The sequence below is a fragment of the Anopheles ziemanni genome, chromosome 3 (genome assembly GCF_943734765.1).
Source record: "Anopheles ziemanni chromosome 3, idAnoZiCoDA_A2_x.2, whole genome shotgun sequence".
Lineage (NCBI taxonomy): Eukaryota > Metazoa > Arthropoda > Insecta > Diptera > Culicidae > Anopheles > Anopheles ziemanni.
In genome coordinates this window covers 33,991,435-34,016,182 of record NC_080706.1, presented here as the reverse complement: position 1 = coordinate 34,016,182, position 24,748 = coordinate 33,991,435, and the positions used below count along the sequence as shown (strand labels likewise).

General features: G+C 46.5%; 6 protein-coding genes across 6 annotated transcripts; 2 read left to right on the top strand and 4 right to left on the bottom strand.

Moving 5' to 3' along the window:
- Positions 1-208: 208 nt before the first annotated feature.
- LOC131286847 (esterase B1) lies at positions 209-8,926 on the bottom strand. Its single transcript, XM_058315851.1, has 5 exons — positions 8,801-8,926; positions 4,865-5,996; positions 4,623-4,801; positions 4,262-4,545; positions 209-398 (listed from the first exon to the last, which is right to left on the bottom strand). The coding sequence occupies exons 1-5, from the start codon at positions 8,924-8,926 to the stop codon at positions 209-211; spliced, it is 1,911 nt and encodes a 636-aa protein (XP_058171834.1).
- Positions 8,927-12,211: 3,285 nt separating this feature from the next.
- Positions 12,212-13,842, bottom strand: LOC131287695 (heterogeneous nuclear ribonucleoprotein A3). Its single transcript, XM_058316772.1, has 5 exons — positions 13,658-13,842; positions 12,999-13,420; positions 12,627-12,905; positions 12,428-12,541; positions 12,212-12,343 (listed from the first exon to the last, which is right to left on the bottom strand). The coding sequence occupies exons 1-5, from the start codon at positions 13,664-13,666 to the stop codon at positions 12,259-12,261; spliced, it is 909 nt and encodes a 302-aa protein (XP_058172755.1). The 5' UTR covers positions 13,667-13,842; the 3' UTR covers positions 12,212-12,258.
- A 1,279-nt stretch (positions 13,843-15,121) lies between these two features.
- Positions 15,122-17,076, top strand: LOC131288793 (endonuclease III-like protein 1). Its single transcript, XM_058317968.1, has 2 exons — positions 15,122-15,748; positions 16,546-17,076. Exons 1-2 carry the CDS (start codon positions 15,251-15,253, stop codon positions 16,987-16,989), a joined length of 942 nt encoding a protein of 313 aa, XP_058173951.1. The 5' UTR covers positions 15,122-15,250; the 3' UTR covers positions 16,990-17,076.
- Positions 15,784-16,394, bottom strand: LOC131288794 (ubiquitin-like protein 4A-B). Its single transcript, XM_058317969.1, has 2 exons — positions 16,305-16,394; positions 15,784-16,239 (listed from the first exon to the last, which is right to left on the bottom strand). The coding sequence occupies exons 1-2, from the start codon at positions 16,350-16,352 to the stop codon at positions 15,886-15,888; spliced, it is 402 nt and encodes a 133-aa protein (XP_058173952.1). The 5' UTR covers positions 16,353-16,394; the 3' UTR covers positions 15,784-15,885.
- A 17-nt stretch (positions 17,077-17,093) lies between the features above and the next one.
- Positions 17,094-18,741, bottom strand: LOC131288792 (prostatic acid phosphatase). Its single transcript, XM_058317967.1, has 3 exons — positions 18,538-18,741; positions 18,370-18,468; positions 17,094-18,308 (listed from the first exon to the last, which is right to left on the bottom strand). Exons 1-3 carry the CDS (start codon positions 18,682-18,684, stop codon positions 17,238-17,240), a joined length of 1,317 nt encoding a protein of 438 aa, XP_058173950.1. The 5' UTR covers positions 18,685-18,741; the 3' UTR covers positions 17,094-17,237.
- A 1,410-nt stretch (positions 18,742-20,151) lies between these two features.
- Positions 20,152-23,860, top strand: LOC131286398 (uncharacterized). Its single transcript, XM_058315344.1, has 4 exons — positions 20,152-22,967; positions 23,032-23,134; positions 23,224-23,516; positions 23,581-23,860. Exons 1-4 carry the CDS (start codon positions 20,152-20,154, stop codon positions 23,681-23,683), a joined length of 3,315 nt encoding a protein of 1,104 aa, XP_058171327.1. The 3' UTR covers positions 23,684-23,860.
- Positions 23,861-24,748: the final 888 nt, after the last annotated feature.

Here is a 24,748-nt window from a genome sequence, read left to right as displayed (position 1 = left end):
GGGTGAATTAGTAAGTGAATTGGGACCGTGAAATTCCGCGATTAATGATGTAATATGATGTATGCATGTTTATGGCTATCAATCCTCTCAAACCGTATTGTAACGACTTCTATAGTCTGTATTTTCGTATTCCTTCTAATAGGTGTAATTGTAAACAGTTAACCAAGTTTTAAAAGTGATTTTTCTCTACGAAACATATATCCTTTGCTTACAATAGATTTCCATTGTACTTTGTAAAAGCTTCGTCCCAGAACTGTAACCTCACCGCTTCTGGGTTGGTTTTGGGCTCGAGTGTCTCGGTGATGTCCAGGTACGGCAGCTCCGTCATCGTGTTCGGTATGACCGAGGGCCAGGTAAGTCCCAACAGCAGCTCGTCCTCACCGAACGGTGTCGGGTTGCTGTACAAGATACAAAGAAGAATGGGGAAAGATACATGGAATGGATGCTGATAAAAATTACATTACAAAAGGTCGCGGGATCATCAAGCTTGGCAAAGTGCTAAAGTTTAATGAGTTTTTCTACGATCGCAGCAGCTGATGATTTGTATTGGGTTAGTTTCACTCAATGGGCGACAAGTGTTGCACCTGTGGCACCGATAGGACACCCGGCAACATCCCTTTTTTGCAGAGTTATTTGATGAGTCTTTTCTGTACAGTGGTGCAGAATATTACCTACAGATGCCCATCGTTGGATCCATAATTGTTAAATCTTACACATTCCCGCGCTACGATGTCTATGTGCACCGTATCAAATTAACACGTGCTTCACCTCGTTACCAGCCATCAATCATGCCCTTGTTGCTCCACGTGGAGAAGGGGACTAACCGTTCCATTTGGCGAGAGTTGGCTCCACTGGCAACTCCACAGGTTCGCTAGATTCCCTACTGCTTCTATCCTGCACCGACAAATTACTGGCTGCCTCACCATGGCGTTTTTCAATTGCACGCTGGTACAAGCAGAAAACTATACCCCGTGGCTCCACACCATTTGCGTTTTTTAATGTTCTTTTTCAACGCCATGTGTTTTTGTCTGTAAATTGCTTCATGTGGTTTTTGACATTATTTATCGCCCATGGTAACTCCCCTCGCAGCGAGGAACCTACTTAAATTAGCTGGCATTACTCTATTAACGATTTCGCGTCTGTCCGGCGTGGAAAACTGTTAAGCGCAGCGCACCCCAGCTCGAGGATAGCGCAATCCTGCTGTAGGTGCAGCACTGGTGCCTGGTGTCGGTTTTTTCGGTGTGGAAATGAAGCTATCCGAAAATTTTCAGCTAACACCACGTGCCACCACTCCATTCGAACAACCGGAAAGGGCTTACGTAGGGCGTACAAAAGGGGTGTTTCGAAAAGGCTATCAGCAGAGTAGGGCCACTTTTAGGAGCCATCGCCAAGAGTCGAGTTGCTCCGGCCCATAGGCGAACAGTTCGAGGGCGACTAAACGCCAGGAAAGTCGTGGCTAAGGTTTCCACCACTAGCACCAATCCGATCGACGGGCGACGGGCAGCGTGTGCATACAGTTTTCGCGAATCATGCCTAAAAGACGCTCCGTGCGGCTCCAACACCGATCAGCGAGGCTGTGCTGAGTATGTTACGTAAAAGGAGGCGAAACAAACCAAACATCCACCACGCGGTCCATCGCGTTTCTGCACACACAGAGGAGCCACAACCGATAGCCACATACTCACGCAAGCACACGCGGATCTTGGACACGCTGCACCGACCGACAGACCGACCGACCGACCGATACGTTGATGGGTGTGTGAGGCAAGCAGCATGGCAAAATCCGGCCACCGGCCGTTTTTGGGGTGCGTGCAGCGCCACTTGGACGGGCTGCGGTAGGACGCCTTCGGGCCCCTGGCTTTTCTCGGCAGGTTGTTCAATATAATGTTCAAGTCTTCTCCAAGACCGACACGGGCAGGTGTTATCGCCTAACTAACTCGCATTGTGTGAATTGGGGCTGTTTTTTGCATAACCACCCCTTGAAGCAGCGATCCACAAGAGCTCTTATGTTTTCTTATGGTCCAATGTTTCGGAAGCAAAACATGTAACAGCAACAACATGATTTCGTTTTCGTTCCTATCAAATAGAATTTGGCACGTGGGAAAATCAAACTTTTGCTGATCGGAAGCTGATCAATACATTTCTTAAGTCGGTTATTTTATATGTTGCACCATTTTGAAAAAGGTTAGAAAAGTTAATTTTAAATCCCACATACACTTGTGCGTTCATCGCACCTTCTCTCATGAAAAGCTATTTCATTTTTGAAGACTCTATTTTTTCTCGTAAAATCTAGAACAATTTCCATCAAAGACAGGAATGTTATTTCATATTACTTCTTCTTCTTCTTCTTGGCGTAAGGACCTCTTGGGGTACGGTCTCGGTTGGGATTCGAACTCACGCCGTCGAGGTGGAGGAGTCCCGGCGCTCATGGGCCGATTTTCTAACCGGCGCTACCGCTCGGCTGTTGTGGACCCCAATATTACCCCAATATTATACCTCATATTCCTATACTAAAGATTAATCATCCATAAAAGTGAACCGTTTTAAAATACCGTTATAATAAGATTTAACATATTTCGAAGTGTTGAAATCACAGTTTCCTTTCATATTCTTCATCCATAAGTAATTACATTTTTGCAAGCTGTTTTCATGATGGTTGAAAGTTTTGAGGTGTTTATATCACATTTAAAAAAAAGGAAAAACTTTCTATTAAAAGGAAAACTTTCTTCTAAAGAAAACTCTCATAATTTAAAATTTATCAATCAGATGAATTTAAATTATGTGTTTGCAAATTTAAATTTGCTTTCCAGGACATTTGTTTCATGAACGAAAAAAATGAAAAACAAAAACAATTTCGAAATACCAAATAGAAGACGTGAACGAACCGCTAGTTGAATAACCAAAAGCGCATTGCACATCGAATAACCTACGTTTACAGCAAGTGAGTATTTTTTTAGATTTTGACACAATTTTACACTCTCAACTGCAACCGTCCCGAAAAGCTATTCCCTTTCTAAAATCAACACCAACCCCGTGGGGAGGAGGGGAATTCGGAAACCAAACGATCAACTTTTCTCTCCTGGAGATCCCACCATTCTACGGCCACACAAGCTCCTATCGACCAAGGACGCAGTCGAGGCCGATCTTCGGTCCGTGGGCGAACCGTTGCGCCCGGTAGGTAAGTGTACCTATATTTTTCGGGGAAAATGAGGTCACCCTTTCGCGCGTGCACCGGCAGCAGTTGATTACGGCGCGCAATGCTGAAGGGATAATTTACCGACGGTAATGAGCGGAGCCAATCGGTTACGTATATGTACGCACGGCTCATTAAACTGATGGCAACGCCTGTCGTCGGCCTGGAGTACGGATTTTCCTCCGATCGGCCGGAGGAAAACTCGCCACTTTCGTGATCGATGTTGAGTGGAAGATATCAATTGACGTTGGTCGTTTTTTGGTCGATTAGCTATCGGCTGTTTTACGAGCGCTGACAAATGCTTCCAAGATCGTGATGCCAAGGAATCATAGGTGTTTTCCCATCTCGGTAGAGTTATCATAATAGAAGACGCAATCGGGCCTCGGTAACCTTGGTGGTGCAAACCGTCCCATCCATTCATCCATCCGCAGCCCAATGACAACCATGACCTTGTGCACCTACCTAACGGTGTCCGGCCCGACTGATTAGTATGCGAAAAACCGCTACCTAGCGGGTCTCCAAAAGCGATCCTCCCATCGCGGGTAGGCCACGGATGTCGCGGAATCTCTTGTGGACAGCAACAAAAAACAAAAAAAAAAAACAAACAAAGAGACAAAAAAAAGCCCCGGTGGGTTTCGAAACGTTGAATAATCAGCTACCATCAGCGAGTTTTATCATACTGTCATAAAAATAAAACGGTATCGCAACAGCGTGATGCGGCGACCCGTCTGCCTAGGTGAACACAGTTAAGCAAGTAGGAAAAAAAAACTCCCCATTGGAATCCTTTCACCCGTCCCCTTCGGAGTGGACACGGAGTCTTCTTGGAACCAGCCGACCGTTCATGAGAACTGACATTTTGGCAACTTTCCACACACACATCTTTCGCAGCTCCGATCCCGGGAGAAGACCAATCAACTTGGAAAGGGCGAGAATCACCATCCTTTTACAACACTTCACGTCGGTGAGCCAAAATCTCCTTAACTAGGGCGTAGTTGGGCTAAAGAAGAGGGACACAGAAAGCTGGACCACGATGTAGCCTAAAAATTAGGCAAACCAATGATTACTTACCCATATTTGGCAAAGTTAGACCACATGCGGGTCATCTTTTGCATAATTTGTAGCTCGGGTGAGCTACTGTCCAATCGCAGATTCAGGAAACCGAAGTGGAACAGGTAACCGAGCTCATCACCGTGGCAAGACCCGGGCCAATCGATGCCCAGTATCCGCTTGTAGATGCCGAGCGCACCGTCGTACGCGAACCGGTACACCCAAGTTGAATTGAGTCCATTGTGGGACGCATGCAGCCGGGCATAGTCGGTGATACCGTGGAGGAACATCACATCCGACATAAGCTGAAGAGGAGAAACAAATGGAAAAGGAAGAATAGTTGCTTGAAAATGCGGACGAAGAAGGTCCTTGCAATACTTACGTTCATCATCTCCTGAATGGTTTCGTTCGAGACGTGTCGATCGCCCATGTAGAATTGCTTCATCTTGGCGGCAAACTCGCGTCCCTCATCCGTCTCACGGTCTAGATGCAGGTTGAGCGGTATCAGCCGCTCAAAGTCTTCGTCGATCGTTTGGAGGAGATTGGGATCCTTGCGAACTCCTGTCAGGATGTACCTTGTGAACATTGAGACTACTCAAGAGGGTGTGCGGTTCCGCTACTTACGTCGCATGAAGAGCATAGCCTCGTGGGAGTTAAACCCGACCATAACGGGCACGTGGCTATAGCGGCCACTCTTTAGCAACTCGAGCGGTTCCTCCGTTAGCAGAGGTTCCTCTGTCGATGCATCCTGCCCGGTCCAGTTCTCGAGCGATGGCACGAACGGTAACCCGATGCTACGGCGTACGTCCTCCGCTGTGAGTGTCTTCAGGGCCGCGTCGACAATTCGTTGAGGTGAGGCACGCCGTAGCTGCAGCAGGAGGTCCTCCGTGTCATTGGTCCGAACGCCCAGAAGTTGGCCGAGCTTGAACGCGCGGTCCTGGGTGTCCCGTGCAATTGCCCACGGGTTCAATACGGAGCCACTCTGGGCGATCGCTTTGTGGAACAGCCCCTTGGCAAGCGGGGACAAGGTAAGTAGCTGCACCGAAACCGATCCGGCCGATTGGCCGAAAATCGTCACGTCATCCGGGTTACCACCGAACGCGGCAATGTTCTCCTGAACCCAGCGTAACGCCAACACCTGATCCTTGAGGCCTGCGTTACCCGGAGCGTCCTTACCGACGGCAAGGAACCCGAGAGGCCCGAGTCGGTAGTTGAACGTCACCAGCACGACCCCATTCGGTACGAGGTAGTCCGGGCCGTAGAGGAACGCGTTGCCCGAGCCGAACGAGAACGCTCCTCCATGGATCCAAACCATCACCGGGAGCCGTGGATTGTCCTCGCCGATGGGCAGCTCGGGTGAGTAGACGTTCAGGAAAAGGCAGTCCTCGCCGCCCTTGAAGTTGTCCAGTATCATGTTGCGGTGCGGGCAGACCGAACCCTCGCGATTCGCCGACCGAATGCCCGTCCAGGGCTTCTCCGGAACTGGCGCCCGGAAGCGCAGCTCACCGATCGGTGCCTGCCCGTACCGGATGCCCTTGAACGCGTAGAAGAACCCGGACCCGCCGCCCTTCACCTGCTGCAGTCGACCCTCGAGGGCACCGTTCTTGGTGAGGATGATGGCACGGGATTCCCGCTTGAACGAGCTCACCACGTCCCGCACGAAACCCATCGTTGTGCGGGGAATGATCCGGACGAGCGAGTTGAGCGAGTCGGAGTCGCGTGCGATTCCGGTGAACGTTTTCCATGCCGCCGTTTCCTGCAGAGTAGGAGGATGAAAAATGGAAACTTTTACTACCTCCGCAACACACCACCAGTTAGCGGGTGGGCCGCGCAACAAATGATCGACGATCAAAGTTCCATTGGCAACAGCCATTTCGTGCCACTTCCTGTTTTTGCGCGCTATTTGAACATCGAGATTCGATTACGATCGTATGCGGTGCGCAATGGGTAAAATGAGTATCTTTCCACAGGAAGAAACTTTAACTGTACAGTTCTATGAGTCATACGGTTGATATTCTGGAAAAGGGAAAGCTCTCTAACTAGAATAATTATAGATCCGATGCAGCGCACAACAATTTTCCATTCAAAGTCTATCAAATTTAAACTCATATTGTTTCAGCTGATCACTTAACAATGAACAATGAATATTCAATTTTTAACAATAAATATCCAACGCTAGATGTTTTGCCAATATATTGTTTATTAAACAAAACCATCTTTGTCGATTTAAGTAAAAAAAATGTAAATATGCAGTTTAAACAGTGTAAATGCATACAATTTAAATTACCTAGAGCCAAAGTGCAATAACCCTGTGATCTGATTACAATAGTACCCTATAATTCCTATGAACGGCGCGATGAGGGAGGGGGGTGGGGGTGGGGGGGGGGGGCCTTATGCTCAGTTAGAAACTATCATTTACTGATCATTTGTATGTGATCATGTTTGTTCCAGAAAATTCTGCATTTGTTCCGTTATGGTGTAATTGTGCTAGATTTTTTTTAAATTCATAATGTTTGTTTTTTAAACAACAAAGTGTTGGGCGATATTTTGTATAAATTTGCTACAGTATACAATTTATACGGAACTGATGGTTATAAAAATAATGAAGAAGTAAATAGTTGACAGGCCTACACTGGATTGTAAAACAAAACTCTCGATAGATTTTCAAATAACTACGAAGCGGGCCAGAATGTACTTTAAATCCAAAATGTTACAAATAGTAACTTCAATTATTTCTTACTTCTTCTCGGAATATTTGCGTTTCACTACTTTCTACATGGCAATGAGTTAAGTTGAGCATACGCAGCCTGTGAAGCACGATGCACCTGCGACATTCGCGCACCGAAGCGCACCTCAATTAGCAGTCAATGCTCATGCTCCATGCTCATTTGCGAACACGAATTCCGCCCCGCGCGACGGTACCCATCCACAATCGTAACCGGCACCGAGCGTCTTAACCTTGCCATTGACTGAGGTTACCCAAGGGAGGGGGAGGGGTTGCCGTTTACTTTTTCTTCTTTTCACCCTACCCAGGCCCCTCTGGGGGACGAAGGTAAACACGGCAGAATTTCACTGCTTCTAGCGCTGCCCTTCCCTTTCATTTGCTCTGGGGAGGCCGACGTCCGCAGTTAAGCGTTTCCTTTGGAGAAAGAAGAACCGTCGGCGGTCGTGACGCGGATGATGATGAAGATGATGATGTATGATGGGGTAATTGTTGGTACTTGGGTCGGGGTCACCTTCGGGTAAGAGTGTCGAGTGTGCCATTTCGTGTGTCAATTTTTAAAGCACACTCCGCGGGTCCAATCATGCTTCGAAAACTGGAGGACGTCGAGGAACGGGAAACAAACCAACCGATCCGACGCTAATGTGCCTTTCATGTTAGTGACTCAATTTACCACTAATGTGCACAACCTCCCTCCATTAGGAGTCCATGTCGCACGAAGCGGTTTAGGCGGTTTTAGTCAAGAAAATTTTCCACATTGAAAATTGAAATTGATGAGCCATAACTTAGGAGGTTGAACGTGAAACCCATCCATACGGTCGTCCGTTTTGTAACGGATTATTTTTTTTGTTTGATGTTGTCCCTTGCGCTTGGGCCATCCATTTAGCGTCTTAGTGATTCCAAAGGGCAAGGTTGCGGGTGAGCACAACCGTGGTCTAATTTTCTTTGATACTTACCCGCCAAGGACAAGTGTCCCGAAAAAAGGGCATTGTTCTTTTCAATCACACCATTGTGTGTCAGGTTCGTCTAGGTCATAAATTATTTTTCTGTCACCACCGTGTGAATAGACCCTCAAAGCTGATCAGCAAGATGTACAGTGAGTTTGAAGTAAAAAATGAATGCTAGAGCACTCGGTCCGGGGTCAACCGGTGAAAGCCTTCGCACCGTCACGCGCAGCTTGCTTTCATCGAACAATCCCCTCAACCTCGGCCATAGCTGAGGTCTGTTGGCTACGATGCTAGACGACATATTTATTCCAATTTAAATTTGCTTTCTTGCCCGATCTGGATTAAACAACAAGATACACTAAAGAGAGCAAAGACTCCCAAATGGGCTACCTGAACAATGTCTTTGTCAATAATAAAATTTTTAAACTTTTGAAAATAAATAAAAATAAATAAATATTTTACGAACTCTTGCGGTCTTAACTCAAAAACATTAAAAAGATGAAAAATTATTGCACCACATCAATTTCCCTCTGAAATAAATTTCAGTAATGCGCAGAAATAAAATTACAAATGGAAGAGATAAGATTATTTATATTATAATAAATGCAACACGCATTAGTTTAAACTATTTATGTGTCTTTGTTTTACCATCGTAAAGGTTCATCAAAATAGTTCAAATTAACAGTCATATCTATGAGCTTGTTAAACAAATGTACGGAGTTAATTTATGCGAAACATAAAAAAGGTTCCATTAAAATTCTCTAGCACGACCCACAAATGCAGCAAACTTTTTCCCCAAACAAAAGAAAGCAACGCAACGATAAGCGACGAACCTGCCTCGAAAACGGTAGCATAACCTTCATTCGGAGTTTAGATTTTTTGTTTGCTTACCTTCAGCTTATTCGACAGTTGACCCGCGCTGGCCAAAGCTTCCCCAAACGTGGACGGTGGCAGGGCATAGCTGGAGTGCACGCCAATGGCAACCAGCGACAGGATCAGCACCCGGATGGCGAGCATGATGGAGGCTGGCGCAACGGCGATCTTATTAACGGGGTTCAACAAAACTAGACCACTTTCTTCACGGCGGCACGCGAAGGGTAATTTAGAAGGGGTTCCAAAATGTTGTCCCCACCGTTGGGGAGGCTCACTTTATCTTACCCGCTTAGCGATCACTGTGAACGGAAGAAACAAAACAAAAGGTGGTTTAATATGTTAATTCCCGTTACTCAAAGGGCATCTAAATTCAAACGAACGAAGCACGACACCACGGAAATAATTGGCCACAATGAGGAACATCACATAGAAACAGTCTATCCAGCAGCATCTTGCCAAACACAGTAGGGAACCTTGAAGACAACCGCGATTTCGTGTTGCCTTTCGTTCCGAACCCTTGACTTCCTTGAAGATAAACATGGCGCGATTTTGACACCCGGCACGCGTACACTTTTTCCCCCGCCGAGTGGCAACCTTCGCGTGCACTTTCCCACACCCAGTGTTGGTCCAGTGTACCGGAGAACCGGTGCACGATCGAGCATCGTTACGATACCACCTCCGATAGCGTTTGGAGAATGTAGTTCGAACACGCACGTGATAAACGCAATCAGCATGACCGAAATATATATCCGATTGGGACAGGATCTTCAAATGCACGAAAAGGCACCTGTCTTCGTCAACCCAGCCTGATTTTATCATGGTTCGACCCACTTGAAATACACGATCGCGATCCACGAATCTGCAATCGCTGCTTGCAAACAAATCGAGGTTTTCACGCGCGTATACGTTCGCGAACCTGTGCGGGATTGGGAAGGAGACACTCGGGCCCAAACGCATACACATGCTTTTCTCAGCTGGGACGGAAACTGGTATTACTTAACACCGGCTGTGGGGCGTGCGTTTGCACAAAATGGTTCGCAAAAACCCCTTCGAAAACTGTTCCGTGTGCCACTTCTTTTTTTCCCTGTGGAGTCAGTGGAATAATTTAAATAAATTTCGAAACACAGGCAGACACAACAATAAGGTGTCTGTGATGATCTTCACCAGGCGCACAATTTGATCATAATTTTTGAACACATCGACCTAGCGGCTAAACACTGCTTCTATGCTTACAAAATGCTTTCCATCCGCTTTTACTAACCAACAAAGGCACTGCTCCACGTGTTCGACAAACCCGAGGTAACCGCAGCCGTCCGAATGGGGCTGATGCTGGGGCTCGACTGAAACCGAAAGCTCAGCGCGTGCTGGCTCATATTGCTGCTGCTACGGCGAAGAGAGTGCGCGCTTCGCGAAACTCCCCCGATGATGCCATTGCATAATGGAGCATGGCTGTGGGAAGGGGTAGTATCAACAACGACGGTACCGCGAGCATACAAGATCCGCCAACGTGTGGGGTACAACTACCATGTCTCTGAATCATTCGGTTGTAATCTCACACTGCAATTCGTTGCGATCGCGTCTCTCGTTTTCGTCGGAGATCCTCCTCGTTGTTGTCTGGCGCATTTAATTTCACGACCTGACATCGTAGGTGCTGGAGCAAATGAGAGCATGGCATGCTGTATCTGAAAATATCTTTTATCAGCTGGTTCGTTCGAATCGTGCATCGTGAGTCCCTATCCCAAAACCGTGCCGCCGATCATCGAGTAGGCCAAAAGGCCAGCGGCCAACAACGAGCGACTTGTAAGCCGGTTTCGAGCGGCTCGATGGCCGAGTGTCGATAGAACTGGTTTTGTTGTTTTCGGGTCCATTGAAAATTCCGTTTTATCTGGGTAAAACATCCATCGAACGTGGGGGTGGCAGGGAGCGAAGTGGCGTAAGAAGAACTTCGGGCGATGGGAATGGGAACCGAATGCGTCGTGTACGATCCACTCTTTTGACGATGTACCGGGAGGAAGGTTTGCGTGACTGGTCCGGGTTTGCAGGTGCAGCGAAAAAACTTCAATAATATTTCACCATGTCACTTTCGCAATGTAAAAGCATGAAATTAAAGGAATAAGGAACATAAAATCCCAACTGTGAAGGTTGCAGAAAACTGTGGAACAGCTGAAGTGTTTCCGTTCTACAACCATTTTACAACAATGTTTTCCTAGTAGTCCAAATTTCGATAACAATTTTTTGGTAGCATACATTTTGATGAATTTGATTAATAGTGCTTATTACGAAGTAGAGTAAGACATCCATTCGATCCCCCGTTTTCTAGGCTAGATAGCATTAGATTTGAATGTATCGAAATCTACTCTGACAACCTAATTCTTATGTGGGTTACTGTTCCCTTACCGCTCGAACAAGGGACTACGAGAAGGTTAAACAGTAAAACTACATGAAAATATATTACTTAAAAAAACAACAGATTATCTCTTTTGCCAGATGAACAGTAAGTTGATCAGTTGATTGATTTCGATTTTATTACACTATATCAAAAAAGTAGTTTGTGTAGGACAACGTGTTCGAGTGAGTTTTGTATGTGAAGGAGGGGTGTGTGTTTGTTTGTGGATGTTTGTTGCAGACTGAGCCTTACCATCGCACGGATTGCAATGTGCTTTGGTTCCAGCCTTCTGCATTCAGATTTCGTAAATATAAGAAAGTTCGTTTGTTATGTATATATGTATATATATAAATATAATAGAGAATAATCTTCAGAAAGTTCTCATCCGAAGAAAGAAAGAAGAAGAAAAAAAACATCTCGCTCTGGAGGAGTGTCCGGTCGCGAATTCTAAACTTTCTTCCAGCTCCTGTCGCCGTCGCCTGTCATTAATTACTACAATATTCATCATTTTCGTTCTTGTTTGCACTACGCTATCCTCTACTCTCCTGCCCTGCACTTTAATACGGTATTTGCACGAGCTTTTGCACAGATGTCTGCCTCTGAAACTGATATCGGGCTATTGTTGGTTCTGAACGAAACTATTGGCGCATTGAATGTTATTCTGCAATTGATTTCAGAACACTTAATAGTACGAATAGTGTGAAACGTTTCCTACACTTGCGTTAAAACTGAGTGTGTGACCTGTTGTTGGTAGTATCTCGTTCATTATTAATTAGTTTCCAAAAAACTTTGTCTTGCTAAAACAGATTTCGTTTTTGTGATAATTGTAGCTGACGACGACGATGATGATGATGATTATGACGACGTTGAGTGCAGTGCTATTTTTGCTTGCATGATGAGGGGGCGACAGGAGTACACTTAGATTGGCCTCAATGATGGCGACATCATCACATCCGGAACCGATTGAAGAACTGTGGCAATCGTGAGTTGGTCTCACGAATTAAACTGAACATCGCTGCCACGCTGCAGTACGATGCACAACAGCACTCCTCTTCTCCTCCGGGGCCACTAGTATTCCCTTGGCATCTTCTCAAAACCTTCTGCCGGACGATGGTGGTCCGTACCCGGAGACGGAGCTACGATAGGATTGCGGTGCCGATGCGGTTGTAGATGCACTAGAATAGTGTGAAACGGGTCAACGTTCAATCATCGACTTTTTTTCACTTAAAATTAGGAAGACAAATGGGGAAGAAACTTACCGGTATCCGGATGAGCTACCACCGCTCAATGGCGGATAACCCTGACTGTAATCTGTGCTCTGGGCAACAGCACTTCCATCCGATGGCCCTTGGGAGTATCCGCTGGCATACGAGCTGCAGAAGAAGCATAAAGAATGCAGGGTGAATATGAGGACATATATTATGGGTAGATAAAATTAGCAGAGAACCATCTACTTACTAGCTATCAGCCGAATTTGCCGAAGAGGGCCACCGCTGGTAGCTGGACGCACCCTGTGAGGTATCGTAACCGTAGCTGCTGTAGCTATCGTAGCTTGAATATCCATCATAACTGCTGCCGTATGATCCCCTGCTCTGATCGGCCGGATAGGATGGCAGTGTGAAGCCACGCCGATCTTCGCTGCTTGCATGGCGCGTACTGCCATACCCGCCTCCATTGCTGCTGTACCCGTATCCGTACGGACTGCTCGAGGAACTGTACCCGACGTCACTCCTATAGCTCAAGTAGGAAGATACAAAGAAGCAAAAAAGGATAAATGTCGTTGCTTAGGTAAGCATCAGCAATAAACATTCAATTCACGCTTATTTTTACCTATAGCCGCCATCGTAGCGGCTTCCAGTGCCATAGCTTGCACGAGGCCCATAACCTCCCGGAGCACGTCCAGCCCCGTAACCAGCGGCAGTACCGTATGGCTGGCTCCTCATACCGCCGCGAGAACCACGCATCGGTCCAGCGCCGGGGCGACCGCGCGAGCTATCCATGCCCACACCGCCCACACCACCCGGCGGTCTCTCGCGGACGCGACCGCGCTCCACCACGATCGTCACACCCTTGAAGGTCGTGTTGTGCAGCGCCTGGATGGCACTCTCCGCCATGTCCTGATTTTGCATGTGCACGAACGCGCACCTGTTCATTACGTCGCATTCGGTCACCACGCCATAGTTTTCGAACAACCGGCGTACCTCCTCCGGCTTGGTCGCTGGCGGTAGGCTGCCTACAAACACTTTAGTTCTCTGCGCGTCCATCGTCGGCCCGGTTGGTTGTTCGGTGCGGCACACAGCGTACGGGGATGGCGGACGCGTTTGTGAAGCAGGGCGGGTAGAAACGCACAAAATGGATGCAAGATGGAAAACGGAATGTGTTATTGCAGCGCTCTCGTCATCGTCGGCGGACGGTACACGGTCGGACGACGGCACCGGAAATGATACACCTCACCGCCGCCGCGCAGACAACACAAACAAAACACTTACCGGAATCATCTCATACGTCTTTTGCTACGTCTGTGGCTTACTGCTACTGCTAAGCTAAGGCTTACGATGGTAAACTTAAACAAAATGATAACTAAACAGAACCAGGATGATGGGAAAAAACAAAAATATTTTGCCTTCTCCTTCCAGGGTTGCGCCAACGTTCAATGGCGTCTGCAGCGGGCCGAATGGATTTCACTAGTGTTGGCAGAATTAAGGATTCGGAAGAATTGAAGGCCCGATCTCAGCGCGGATCGGATTGGATCCCATTTGACAGATTCGATTCAGATTCAGGATTGATTCGATTCGTCTAAGACTCGATTTAATTCGATTCGAACACTATATGAGTCGATGTAAATTCGATGTGATTGAATTCAATTTACTCGCTTCGAACGCTCGAAAAATGTAATTTAATAATATTGCCTTGGTTGTTTATCAACTTATTTAAAAAACTAACTTTTTTGGAAGAAATATGCGCAAAACATAGTTTTATGTTCTTATAGTCTCTCGCCGGTTAACGGAGTAGGATTCGGTTTGGTAGATCTAGATCTAAGATTTAATACGAATCCCTACAGGCATTTGATTTTCCCACCACTAATGTTAAAATGCCGCTTTTGACAGCTTTTAACTTTTCGAAAATTGTGGCAAACGACGGAGAGACAGCTTGAAATATTTACAGAAACAATTCAGCAAACAAGATAAAATTATTTACCAATAAAACCAATAAACAGTTAAATAAATCTTTACAATTTTTATCCGTGCTCCTACTGGGAGTTAAATCGTATGAACATTTGGAGTACCAACCGAATAAAACTTCTGAACAATACTACATATTGTGCGAACATGTTTTAATAGTCAGTATCAATTCTGTAAATTTGGAAATAACTTGAGAAAAGATGTTGACTTAACATAGATTTTATTCCTATTATTCCTATAAATACCTAAAACGGTTCATTAAACAATACCGGAAAAATGTCATTTCGTTTGACATTCTCGTAATTGTTGATATTTGTCGAAATCGCGGGCTTTGTTGTTGAACACTTGTGAAAAGCATTTGAAAGCGGTGTACATTTTCTATTTTCATGATAATCCTGTCGTTGGGTGTTCGTTTTTTATTCAAGACAATGGTAGATCTGGTTTAAATTGACCTCAAAAGGTATCTCACTTACAAGGTTATTTTTTCCAGGAAACCAAATCGCCGTACTTTTCTCCGAAGAAAACTAGAAACTTTACAAGAAAGCATGGTAGCACTCTTCTGCAAAAGATCACCAATTCGAGTAAGGTGGCTCTGGAACAGAAAGAACCTTATTCAAATAAAACTCCCAAGGCCAATCCAAGTACAGCTTATAGTACCAAAAACACTTCAACAGCGCCGTCTACAAAGTCAGTTAAGGGCAATAAAAAAAATATTCGATGCGATGCCGTTGCTGTGAATCAAATCTGTGAACCACAGCAATCGAACGAAAACACTCCTACAAAAAAGGATCCTCCGAGGGAAAAGACACCAACGGAAATTGGCATAAAGATGGAGAAACTGGAATCACAGAACATTGGATTGGAGGAGGGTAAGGATACACATACACAAGACTCGTTTGCATGTCCTACAAGTTCTGTAACATTTGTTTCCTAGATTCTTCAACAGTGGAAATCAAGATTAAAGTGGAACCAGCCGATGAGTACCAAGAATTGAACGAAAAAACACCATGCAAACAAGAAACATCAGACTCTCGTTCCTCAATTAAACGCGAACTAAATGACGATTCGCTCGACGGTCATCCCAGCAAGGAAGTTAAGTGGGAGCCTAAAAACTGGCGTCAACTAATCGAAAACATTCGCCAAATGCGTCAAGCAATTTTAGCCCCGGTTGATACGATGGGTTGCGATCAGTTTACATCAGATGCCGAAACAATGATCCCCGATCGTCACAAGCGGTACCACTGTCTCGTATCACTCATCCTCTCGAGCCAAACAAGAGATCAAGCAAACCACGAGTGCATGGTGCGGCTGAAGAAGCATGGACTCACTCCAGAATCGATTGTGTCGACTGATGATGCTGTGTTGGAAAAACTGATATATCCCATCAGTTTTTACAGGGTAAGTGTATATCAGTACTCTAAAATAGATTTTTTTTCCTGGATCTTTATTACGGTAGAAGTGCGAAACAATTCCAGTTAAATGTAAAACAGCTTCCCACGCGCCATTAACTTATACTTTACACAATGCTAAGACATTTACACATTTTGACCCTTTTTTGCCAACATTTCGGTAGCTATCTTCTCCAGATCGTCCAAGCTAAGTTGGTATAGTTTTTGCTCAAAGTCATCCATAAATTTGTCTGTAAGTCGTTGCGATTGCTCCTCCTGCAGGTACCGTTTAAAGTGTCGATAAATAACGTCCCGTAGCGGATCTGGTTTCTTTACGACTAAGGTGAGCTTGGTGCCCTCGGAGATATTACTGTACGAAGAAACAGTTTTCTCGTCCGCCAGGGCCTTTCCAACGAGTAGTAGCTTCTGATGCTCGACCGGAATGCTGCTTTTCTTTTCGATCTCTTCCTTTATCTGTTGAATCGAGGAATCTTCGGTGGTCTGCAAGAATGTGAACAATTGCGTCAACAAGTGGAGTAGGCAGCAGGGTGTAGGTGTACATTTACCTCGATTGTGTATTCCTCTCCTTTAAGTATTTTTACTAACAACTTCATGTTTGTTATATTTTCACTACTGTACCGTCCAAATACTTGTAGAACTTAGCCTACACTCCTGTTTCGTAGCCTGTTTTGTTTTGCAATTTTTTACTAAACGAGAGAACTGTCATCGCTATATGACATGACATGCAATGAATCCTAGATGGTGAAGCTCGCAAATAACAGTGTTGCCACGATTTTTCTTTTTCAGAATAAAACAAAGTTTATCAAACAGATGTCCCAAATTTTAATTGACCAGTACGATGGAGATATACCGAACAACATCAAGGAGTTGCTTAAGCTGCCTGGTGTCGGAAAAAAGATGGCCCACCTCTGCATGCGTTCGGCCTGGAACGTTGTAACCGGGATCGGAGTTGACACGCACGTGCACCGTATTTCCAACTGGCTCCAGTTGATCCCGGAGGAAACGAAGCAACCGGAGGCGACTCGCATAGCGCTGGAGAAGTGGCTACCGTTTGAAATATGGGATGAATTTAATCATCTGCTGGTGGGATTCGGGCAAACCATCTGCACCCCAAATTTTCCTCGCTGTAATGATTGTTTGAACGCACCGATATGTCCGGCACGTGGTATGCGTCCAATACGCAAGACTCCGATGAAGAAAGCAATCAAGCCGGAAAAACTTGAGTTCTAAGCAAGTGGAGTGAAGTCACCGCTCAGTACAACTACAGTTAATATTTGTTTTTTCGTCCGAAATAAAACACATTACGTTAATTTTGCTAATATATTCATACGCAAGTCATTTATTTTAATAATAACCAGTGCAGTAAAAACCCCTGAATGACAATCTCCAACGAGAAACAGTTAAAAATCAGCCTTATAAAATGTCTTGACAAACATGGGATAACTTTAGACGAATAGAAACAAAAGCTTTTCTGGTAATTAACCATCAATACGCAGGTACCACCGTTCACTACTATTGCGTCGTCGTACAATCGCCACCACGGCCAGAAAGACCAGCATTGATGTGGTTGCTAGGAGCACAATTCCGATCAGACTGCTGGTGGAGTTTAGATCCGCTTCAACGTAGCTCATTGAGAGCATCGACAGCTGACATTCGCTTTCCCAGTCCTTAGGAATAATTTCGTCGTAGATTTCAAACATCTTTGCCAGCGGGCATCGCTCGCCACAGCCAGGAATGGGCAGACTAAATGGTACGTCGGCAGTGGTGTTTTTGTAGAAAACCTGCACGTACGGTTCGCCTGTTCCGTTAGCTGGTTGGCGCAGTTCTAGAAGAACGCACGCCGCGAACGGTGGATTATGCAGTTCGAAAATTCGCAACGCGTTCAGCAAACTTCCAACCGTTACATCGTGCGCACTGTAAATCCACACCGAACGATTTGGTTTGAGACTTCCGTTTGCCTTTGAGCGAAATCGGTTCAGAATCTCCTTCACCAGTGGTCCCATCTTCAAGCGGGCGAGTTGGGTATTATTCGTTTTCACTGCGAACCCCATTGCCGAAATAGTGCGCAGCGGCTCCGGGTAAACTGACTTCGTCCATTCGGGTAGGGTAAAATTATTCAGTTCCTCTATTAGCAGACAGCTGTAAAGGTTCTGCGCGCTCGAGAGGGAATCATATCGCCGACCGGTCTTTTCCGTAATGTACCGATAAACGGGCTCCAACGAACTGTTGTACGAATGGTATGGTTCTGACTGACGGTACACCTTAAGAGCGTGATCGAAAGCTGGACAGCGCTTCTTTGTCGCCAGCACGCTATCTAACTCCTCCGTAACCGTGTGTACCGGTATCGGTTGCCACGTAATGCCGGAATCCCACACGTCCGCCCCCTTTGGAGGGTACAGTCCGGCAAGGTTTGATTCAGCGCTCATAAGGGTACGGTCGACATCCGTGGAGCGAACGTAAATCTCATCACTAGCGTAAGTTTCCTTCAGCAGGTTTGAATACCGTTGACGCAGCCACTTTCCCAGCAATAAATGATGAATCTTGCCAGCCTGCATTGAGAACAATTTTTTATATCAACTATTCTTATGTTTATCACAGGATTTATCTTACATTCGTCAGCTGTCCCCAGCCCGTGGTCCAATGGCTAGGGTCCTTCCAGGGGTCATTAGGATATGGGTCGATCGGGGTACGATCGCCATGACGAAACAGCTGCAAAGAGAAGACATTTTTTTTTATCTCATACCGTTTGTTAGCAAATGTGGCCCTACTTGTACTTACAACATGGGCGAAAATAAGCTTGCCAGCCTTTTCCCCGGCCAGTTCTTCGCCGGCGCTACTGCATTGTGAACCAGCTAATGTTGTTACTAACAAAAGCAACGAAGTCAATGACCGCAAACGAGAACCTGCGGTAATGGTAGACACCATTTTGTGATGGCTAGCTTTTTGGCACAAAAAAGGATGCGAAAAGCTGCAGTAGTGCCCACGACACTTATGAATAAATATTTTCACGATTGACGAAAACTTGAAATTAACTACTTAGTGATAAAAGCTGCTTAATTTCGAAACGAATCGACACTTTGGCTACACGTTCCATATGGGACCCGTAGTCCCTGCTATCTATTTCTGGATCTGGTTGTTTTCGTCAGTCCTGCCGTTTTAGCAAAGGGCGTAAAAATATTCCCTGATCGGGACAAACACCGTTTTCACTCTGTCTTTGATAAGAAGAGTCTCTTTATCATTCGCTCGAGAAAACGAGAAAAAAGTTAGCGCTTTGTTCCGCGCTTCAACAAGTGCACGTCTGTACCGCAAACTGCCCGGTCGCGAAATGTACGAATGATCTCTTCTTCTTCTTCTTTCGCTATGCGAGTCGGGGTATATCCTCCTACGCTAAGTCGAACGTTTGTTCCCTTACTCGTAATCAGAGGCGTACCGACTCTGTCCGAACTCCTATGAAGGGGCTCGTCCTTTAGGACCGGCTAATAATAGCCATATGTCCACCCGCCGGCCACGGGAGGGATAATTCCTTCCGTTGTCAGGACACAAGAACTCGTGGTCCGCTTGATTGACTCAAACAGAACGAGATGTGCGGCAGCTAGGATTTTTCTGACCTGAGCTCCAGCTCGGCGTGACCACGCGGTCGTGCCGTAACCTTACTTTTCCGCTAACCCTTTCAGGAACTGCACTGCTAACCTCCGCTCTGATTCACTGCCGAACTGAAACTGACGAATGATCTCAAAAACATAATTTGCACAGGGGCGAACAAACCGCCAAAAAGAAAACCAATGTGTCAAACTCGATGCCACCTTGTCTTGCAATATTTCCTCAATTTTCACTACGATGAACTATTTTGTTCGAAGATTTCAGTATTCAATTGCATATAAAAAAGCGATATGAACATTTTTTAAATTAATTTATGCACTTGCAAAATTTGCATTTTTATAATTACGAAACAACCTTTTCTCTTGAACAACGTTGAAAGCGAATGGTGAGCTGTCAAAGTGCATCCTTGTCAGTTTGACATTGCCTGCGTAAAAAAGGCAGAATACTCACCGTCGTCTTCGTGTAGCGAAAAGATTTTTGCTAGTGGGTTTTTCTATTCACGCGTCGGCTTTAGTGTATTTAAGTGTTTTCACGGGCATATTATCGGCGAAATAGATCAGTGGACGTACCCGCCGGATGCTTCCGGATAGCGTCCGGCACCATATCGCGTGGATCAAGTAGCGTATGGTTGGTCTGTGGCGTATCCCATGTGTGCAGTACAAGTTCCACATCAACGTTGTCGCTGGCAAGTGTGAATCAACTGGCTTCTGGTGCCACCGATTTTCATGCATGAAGTTTGTGAGTAATACGGAGGACGCTCGTGCTTAGCGAGCCCAAATTTGCCGTCAGAAAATGTCAAATAACCCGAATGGTAGTAATGAGAACTATTGGCCAGCTAATAGTCAGCAGCCACCAGCGCATCATTACACGCACGCACAGCATCAACAGCTGCAGCATCCGCTGCCACAACCGGTGCCGCAGCTGTTAACACAACATATGCAGCAACATCCACATCCATACGCAGTTCCAACGGCGCCCGTGGTTCCGTCTTCTGTTGCGGGTTTTTATCAAAATGTTCCCGGTATGGTGGACACTTTTACTGCCAACCCCGCTGTGTACCCGCACCCTCACGGCTCTCAGCAGCTTGGGGATGAGTATACGGATGCGTATGGGCAATTGATAAAAGTGGTCTACAATCCCTCGCACCAGCCTGCGTCCGGGCCCGGGTTAATGGCACGTCCGCAGGATGAGGCCACTCAGAACCATCCCGGATCAAACAAACAAGGCTATGAGTTGTTTTCGAACAACAGTAGTTTTATGTTGGCCGCACCCGGTTTTGGGTTCACTCTACACAACCCACAACAACAGCAACAGCAACCTCAGCCACCACCACCACCACCGCCCACTACAGAGCACCAACATCTGCAGCAAACATCGCACCAGTCATCGGTCGGCTTAGCGGCCCAGTTCGCTTCCCAGGCGCATGGAGCAGTCAGTCAACCTGTGCTGCAAACACCCTCCGTACAATCCACGTCTCCGCTCTCAGTGGACAATGCGAATAACAATACCAGTGAACTGATCAGTCAACTGGTCGGCAATTGGGCACCAACGATCTCCGGTACGTACGGTAATGGACCTTCCCTTATCAACGAAACACCCGGCACCGCTTCACCCGTGCTGCTGAACGCGAATCACGATCCAGAGGGCAATAAAGGGACCGCTTCACCGACCAAGGCAGGCGTACTGAAACCTGCCGTAAATCCGGTTCCTCCTACCATTACCGGCACGACGGGTTCTTTGCCTGTGTCTTCTGCTTCCTCGCAACCGTGCCCACCGAAGGTATCTCGAGCGAATGCGGCCGCCACAACAACATCGGCGGCAGCGGTGTACAACCAACAGAACGATGATAATTCCGCCAAACTGGATCAGAACGTGAACAAAAAGCAACGCATTGTGGCGGAAGTAAAACCGATGCGTATGTCATACTCTGATGTACTGAGCAAGAACGTATCCTCAGGAGGTGGTGGAGCGGGAGTAATAGGGGCTGCTGGAGTCTCGATGAGCGCTTTTGCCGGGAACGGTAACGGGTCATCAGCTGTTGTCAACGGCGATGGTATGAATGCTCCTACGGGAATGGCGGGCAGTGGAGCAAAGCAGACGTTGATCAACGGTGTTAATGGGAACGTTAACACGGTGGCGAAAACTTCCGGGAAACGCGAATCAAAGAAGGGATCTACAACTAACGGTAGCGAGCGTAAGTTTGGCGCTGCAAACGTGATCAATCAAAAGGATCGTAGCAACGAGGGATCTTCGAAAAAGAGCGATCGTATGAACGGTGGAGGCACGAGTGCAGTGGGCTCCAGTGCTGTTTTAACAAGCGATGGAGGAAATGGTAAAACAGATAGTACCACCGTTTCGAGACAGGGTCAAGAGAAAGGAAAAAAGAACGAGAAGTCTACCTACAGAAAGGACAAAGGAACTACACGTCCCATTGGCATTGAGGGAACCGATTCCGGCTTGTTGGGTAAGGCACGTCGTGCACGCCGGAATGACGAGTCCGAACTAAATGGACTCCAGAACGGAGACGACGTGGCACTGCCGAACGATGAAACCGAGGAGGAACGTGCGGATGAATTTTATGAAGATGATTCCGAGGAGTACGATCAGGATAGCGTAGAATCGGAAGCAGGAGCTCAGCTAGGTAACCGAGGAAACGCGAATGGACAGCAGCAGCAGTCTACTCAGTTTGTGTACAACGTGAAGAAAAACACAAACGGATCGAATGATACACATATCGAAAAAATAAACCCACCCCGCATGGGAACGTACAGGAAGGGAGGAGGTTCATCGGGTCGCGGAGCAGGTGCAGGGTCCCGCACATCCAGCAAACAGCAGCAGCAGCAAGACAAGCTGGCCGGACTGTCCTCAAACGGTGGCAAAAGGTCGAGCCGGTCGCGCAAAAATCAAAAATATGCGTTTTTGGAGAAACTTCTTTTGAAATGGCTCGAGTACACGGTCCTCGCGATTCTCTGGCTGTGGTCCCTGGTGAGCGATGTCGTGTACCTCAGCTTGCGCTTGGCCTGGGACTACGTACTGTCCGGCTATCAGTATTGTTGGCAACATGCGCACACCCTTCGGCAAGATTTTAGCAAAAACTCGGCACGTCCTGGCGCTTGGTTTCGTGGTGTGTGCCTCGCGTTCGATAACCGCTTCGAGAAGGATTCGCGGTGGGCGTTTTGGCGTAGATGCCGCCGGCAGAAACCAACGCTGGAGACTACGGCCGGAAAGACGGGCACCGGAACGCAGCACTACAAGGATGGACGGCTACCGTCGACGGCGGATGAAGCGATGTCATCTTTGCTAAACTGCAAAGGCAAGGACGCGTACAGTATTCTCGGCGTCAGTCCGGAGTGCACCCAGGAACAGATACGGAAGCACTACAAGAAGATTGCGGTGCTAGTACACCCGGACAAGAACAAGCAGCCGGGAGCGGAGGAAGCGTTCAAGGTACTTCAGCGGTCGTTTGAGCTGATCGGAGAACAAGAAAGCCGCAAAGAGTATGACCAGAGCCTCGCGGAGGCACTGAACGCGGAGAAGGCCTGGTCGGAGATTAATGATCTACTAACCCAACTGCACACGAAAATATCCGAGGCCGCAAATACCATTAGGTAGGAGAACTATACCCTTGTTCGACATTCAAGTGATTTACTCCATCGATTATTGCTCCTACAGATGCAGCAGCTGCTGCCTTCGCCATCCGCGCAAACCGACCGGACGGGCACACTACGCCGCCAGAGAATGCAGTTCGTGCAAAATTCGTCATCCTGCTCGGGAGGTAAGGTTTTGTAGGCGATCGTCGTGTGCAATGGATTGCAATTTAAATGCTAACTAAAATGTTCGTTTGTGCTGTCATTTCTATTTTAGGGTGATATATGGGCTGAAACGACTTTCCTCGGTTTCCGCTGGAAGTACCTCGCGATGATGGAAGGCAACGTGTACGACATCACGGAATGGGCCAACTGCCAGAAGGGTGCCCTTTCGCACCTGCAACCAAATTCGCACATCGTACAGTATCGCATCGTGCTCGGTAGTAGCTCCCAGCAGCAGCAACAGCAGCAGCAACACCAACAGGCACAACAACAGCAGCAACATCAGCAACAAGGTCAGCAGCAAGAGAAAGAATCGATTGGACGATCGCGAAAGGAACCAGCATCAAAGTGAGAACACCGCTTTTTACTCACCAGTGTGGCATGCTTTATAATTTTGAATTTTCTTTCTCAGCGAACCGAATCTGGACGATTTTCTGAACAATATTTACGCCGGCCAGAACCAGCAAGCAGCATCTCAGAACGCTTCCTCCCGACGGCGCTATCGTAGAAACTAGAATCTGAGCAAGTGTCCCGGTTATACGATTTGATCTGAACAGCGTCGACTTCGGCAGAGCATGCAGACATCATAAAAGCTTCCTTTCTCACTTTACAAATACATTCGTTACGGCTTAGTAGCGTCCTCCCGGTCATGATATTCGGTTATTCTGTCGATTATTAGGTCATCTTGTTTAGTGACTAAACCAAGCCAGTACCGCGCGATAGTAACACATTATCCACTTTAAATCCCCTTCGTTAGCTCTTTCTGATTGCTAGCCAGATTTTCTCAACCTCCGTCGATTCTATAGTGTATCTCACCTTGTAAGAGCCTTATTTTATTGTTTTATTTCCATTTTCGATTCCAACCGATTAAAACGAGCCAAACGCGTTCTGTACGAGTGAATGAAGTTCTACCCTTCCAATCCATTGGTTAAAATCAGCGCCAATAGTAGATGTATCCCGTTTTATCGTATTTCTTTTCGTTCGTTCAATTGATCCTTCAAATTGCCTCTACACGTCCCTACAAAATAAGATAAGCGATGGCGCCCGGATTCGTGAGATTAGAAATGTGGAAAAAAAATCAGTACAAAAACTTACCGAAAGCCAGCGCCACGACGACGGCAGTCAGTACGAGTCATTCAGTATGAGATCTATATATATATACATATATGTTGATCGCGTTAGCACTTTTTAAAGTGATTTATTCAACATGAAAAACAAAAAATCTCTTATCGAAAACTACCACTTCGGAGGAGGATGATTCATCGGCGTTTATCGCAGCGCGATGAATGCTTAGCTTTTGCAATATGAATGTCTAGGCGAACGGTAATTGAATCCGATCGTCCCTCCCCTCAGCGCCAACGCATGGTTAGAGTGTGTTTATTCATGATAAAGCGAGATAATTTCACGTAGTAGTTCTTCTTATGCAGGTAACGCATAGTATAGACATATAACCAATAGATTAAAATTATCAACCAACCAGAGCCAGCGCCGGTATTGTAATTCAAAACAAACGATTGAATAAATGTGTCGTGTATGCAAAATGGGTTTTTATGGCCGGAACGATAAAAATAGTCAGGCTG

Bases quoted from the DNA above. Each gene is read 5' to 3' on its own strand.
- LOC131288794 (XM_058317969.1), bottom strand. From the start codon at position 16,352: ATGAAGTTGTTAGTAAAAATACTTAAAGGAGAGGAATACACAATCGAG. The intron at 16,240-16,304 runs GTAAATGTACAC...ACATTCTTGCAG, and splicing joins GAGAGGAATACACAATCGAG to ACCACCGAAGATTCCTCGAT.
- LOC131286398 (XM_058315344.1), top strand. From the start codon at position 20,152: ATGTCAAATAACCCGAATGGTAGTAATGAGAACTATTGGCCAGCTAAT. The intron at 22,968-23,031 runs GTAGGAGAACTA...TTGCTCCTACAG, and splicing joins GAGGCCGCAAATACCATTAG to ATGCAGCAGCTGCTGCCTTC. The intron at 23,135-23,223 runs GTAAGGTTTTGT...TTTCTATTTTAG, and splicing joins TTCGTCATCCTGCTCGGGAG to GGTGATATATGGGCTGAAAC.
- LOC131288792 (XM_058317967.1), bottom strand. From the start codon at position 18,684: ATGGTGTCTACCATTACCGCAGGTTCTCGTTTGCGGTCATTGACTTCG. The intron at 18,469-18,537 runs GTAAGTACAAGT...TTCTCTTTGCAG, and splicing joins AGCTTATTTTCGCCCATGTT to CTGTTTCGTCATGGCGATCG. The intron at 18,309-18,369 runs GTAAGATAAATC...TTCTCAATGCAG, and splicing joins GCTGGGGACAGCTGACGAAT to GCTGGCAAGATTCATCATTT.
- LOC131287695 (XM_058316772.1), bottom strand. The intron at 12,906-12,998 runs GTAAAAATAAGC...TTCCTACTTGAG, and splicing joins CGCTACGATGGCGGCTATAG to CTATAGGAGTGACGTCGGGT. The intron at 12,542-12,626 runs GTAAGTAGATGG...CTTCTTCTGCAG, and splicing joins GCAAATTCGGCTGATAGCTA to CTCGTATGCCAGCGGATACT.
- LOC131288793 (XM_058317968.1), top strand. From the start codon at position 15,251: ATGTCCTACAAGTTCTGTAACATTTGTTTCCTAGATTCTTCAACAGTG. The intron at 15,749-16,545 runs GTAAGTGTATAT...TTTCTTTTTCAG, and splicing joins ATCCCATCAGTTTTTACAGG to AATAAAACAAAGTTTATCAA.
- LOC131286847 (XM_058315851.1), bottom strand. From the start codon at position 8,926: ATGCTCGCCATCCGGGTGCTGATCCTGTCGCTGGTTGCCATTGGCGTG. The intron at 4,546-4,622 runs GTAAGTATTGCA...TCTCCTCTTCAG, and splicing joins CCATTCAGGAGATGATGAAC to CTTATGTCGGATGTGATGTT. The intron at 399-4,261 runs GTAAGTAATCAT...TATCTTGTACAG, and splicing joins TCTAACTTTGCCAAATATGG to CAACCCGACACCGTTCGGTG.